Source organism: Pteropus vampyrus, unplaced genomic scaffold, assembly GCF_000151845.1.
Source record: "Pteropus vampyrus isolate Shadow unplaced genomic scaffold, Pvam_2.0 Scaffold244, whole genome shotgun sequence".
In the NCBI taxonomy this organism is placed as follows: domain Eukaryota; kingdom Metazoa; phylum Chordata; class Mammalia; order Chiroptera; family Pteropodidae; genus Pteropus; species Pteropus vampyrus.
Genome location: NW_011889025.1, coordinates 3356470 through 3359545, shown reverse-complemented (window position 1 = coordinate 3359545; position 3076 = coordinate 3356470). Strand labels below are relative to the sequence as shown.

The following is a 3076-nucleotide window of genomic DNA, read 5'->3' as shown; positions in this document are numbered from 1 at the left end:
ATCGTAAGCTGTTGATAAAAGAGACCTCTTGTGAATGCAAATAAGGATTGGCACAGTGATTAGTGAGGCACTGATGTGTGAAAAGATCTTTCTGTTAGTGCTACAAGATGAGAGTAGTAAGCTCCTAGATGGGTTTAAGTATTGACAAAGTTAGCATAATTTTCCAGGAACAAGCCCAAAGTACAATTGCATTTCATGTTATGAGAGGCCTTGATGGCTGTTAGAGAAAATGTAATTATCAGTATCTCTTCATGAGATCCATTATGGGGATATACATCAGCGCCAAGAGGCAGGAAACAGAGGACTCAATTACCAGCAAACACTGATCATCACTGGATATCCTTAACATTTTATGAGTTGTGCCTTTACAGCATAGAACTATTTTTGTTCAGAAGTGTTAGGAATCCATACACAACTGATATGTGCCAAGAGCACAACACAAGCAATCAAACTTCCATTTTTTTTTTAGTTTTATGTACAGATGGTGTTGATGTATATGCCCCAGGATTCTTCAGTTGAAATGGTTCAGAATATTGCCTGCCCTTAATTGCTCTTCAAGATCCTCAACTAGATGAGTATTTCCAGAGGTGGTCCATACCAGTAGAGCTTAACATTAATGGGCAGTGATCCTAGATTGTGAGGTCCCTAGAGTCAGGAAGTACTACAAGGCCTGACCTCAGTCTTCAGTGGAGGTACCTGTCTAAGGCAGCAAGGATATGCTGAAAATGCAGTAATTATGATGGGACACCTTCACCAACTCACTAAATACTCGTCAGAGTTCATTATTCTAGACTATTTTGATTTAGTCATAAGACATGTAGAAACCTTGAGGAGATTGTTGGCAAAGAGGAGGATAAGCTGGGATTGGTAGACCTTGGCTAAAATCATGTACCTATCTGAAGGTACATGCCCTCAAAGAAGTGGACTGATAGTTCCAAACAGTGTTCAAAGGGCCATACCATCTGATTTGTCAATAGCCAAGAGATCCAGTTTGTTGGGCAAGCAGAAGTCTTTAAATGGCAATGAAACACATAGCTGTATAGAAGGGTGGCAGAGCTGTGTTTCCATGAAGTTTGGTTTTTATTGAAGCTGGAGTCTAGTCAATAATTGGAGCAGGAGCCAGCCTCTAGTAGGAAGATATTGGTAGGATATGGAAATGCAATTAAGATGTCAGCTAAGAATCTTAAACCAACAGGGAACAATGAGGGTAAGGGTGAAAGGCTTGGACCCAATCCTAGGCATGGAAAACTTCGGTCAACAAACTCAACCCAGATTTCACCCATTGGTGGGGATGGGATTTCCAGTGTACTGCCAGGGTTGTTTTCATTGGCAAAGACTGAGCAGAGTTTTACCTAGAGGTTTTCAGTATGCTTGGGGAAATGGTCCCAACTGTAAAAAGTACCTGTGAATTTTCATCATTGTTGGATTAGATCTGGTGACAGGTCACTAAATAAACAAAATTTCCAGAAGCACATGAGTTCATGACAGTGTAAAGTGATATCACAGTTCCCCATCTGTGTGTTAAATGTTAGTGCAGGATATAAATCAGTTGCATATATAGTGCAGGATATAAGGCTGGAGGTGAGAGGAATATAAGTTTACAAACACCCACCTGAGCTCCTCTTACTTGTGAGCTGGGTTACTTATCCTTGCTGGGGCTCGAGATCTTTTGGCAAAGCAATCTCTTGTGAAGTGACCAGCTTAGCTACAGTAGAGACACACTGTGTTTCTTCTGGTGGGCTCATTTGGCCGGAGTGAGAGGTGGCTGGCTTCTTTGCAGCTGTATAATCTCTTCCATGGGTGGTGAACCTGTGATGGAGATTTAATGGTGGGTATGAGTAGACAACACTGGGAGCTGGGCCTCTGACTGTAACAACTCTGGCCTGTTGTTACGTTTCTTGTCCTATTGAATACACTGAGTAAGTCTGGGAGGTTGTCCATCATATCTGTGCCACTCACTTCATCCTGAAAGGAGTCAGCTAGTACTTTTTGGAAGTGATCAGTCTGATATGCTTTATTACAGTTCAGATTTTGACCAAGAAGCTGAAAAGTAGTAGCATCCTGCTTAGAGAACTTGTCCCCTTTGTCAATTTTATCGTTCACCAGAGAGCTCATTTCCTGTTTTTTGGACTCATCAAATGACTGCTGGAACTCTAAAACAAAGTTTTCATATTGCTTCAACAGAGCATTCTGGTCAGGTGTAGATATGATCCCACAGCTTTCCATCTGCTGAGATAGGTAGTCAAAAAAGAACTTGACTTGGGCATCATCTGCAGGATTGGGGATCTTGAGAATTGTCAAGTAGGTAGTCACCTGAGCAAGAAACCCAGAGACATTGGCAGTGTCATCATAAAACTGGGAAAGATGCTCGAGTGAGCAGAATATAGGCATCATTGGGGTTGCCAGGGCAGACATGACTTGTTCCCTCAGAGTAGCATTATCCTCGGTCAGATGCTGCACTTGTGGCTCCAGAATTGGATTCTCCACCTGAAAGAAGGAATGCTCTACTTGCACGGTAGGTGATGATTCAGTATACTTTTCCATTATATCTTCTGGAACTACGTAGAATTGAGTACAAGTAATGGAGACTAATGGGCACACAACGAGTATACTCTGTGATCAGAGATGGTGTCATGAGCAAGTAGAGCAAGCTGTTAGCTATGAAGTCATGAATGGATGCTCTAAGAGTTGAGATCTTTGGAAACATGGTGGAGTAAGAGACATCCCAGATCTCTCCCCTTGAAACAACAATAACCTGAACATCTAAAACACAACATAAAACACCCAAACTGCACACCAGCACATCTGAGTGTGGGATCTGCACATAAGAGCTACCACAGGTCAGAACTCTGTGTGTCAGACGGTGGACCGGGAGAAATAAAGAAGTTGCCTCTTTCAGCAGCCGCCAGAGCTACCTGTAGGAGGAAGGGGAGGGGAGAAGGAGCAGCGAGTTCCCTGAAGAGCCCTGCCTGGGAAAGGCGTGAGTTCCCAGAGGCAGACGGCAGGGCCCAGTCATCAGGTCAGAAAGCAGAGAAGCAGGATGGCAGAAAAACAACAGTTGATTTTGACCAGCTGT

At 43.1% G+C, this 3076-nt stretch overlaps 1 protein-coding gene across 1 annotated transcript; it reads right to left on the bottom strand.

Annotated features, from left to right (window-relative positions):
- Positions 1 to 1623: 1623 nt before the first annotated feature.
- On the bottom strand, positions 1624 to 2544 carry RTL4 (retrotransposon Gag like 4). Its single transcript, XM_011374352.1, is given in 3 exon segments — positions 1624 to 1726; positions 1728 to 1923; positions 1926 to 2544. Coding segments are annotated over 3 exon segments (918 nt in total).
- Positions 2545 to 3076: the final 532 nt, after the last annotated feature.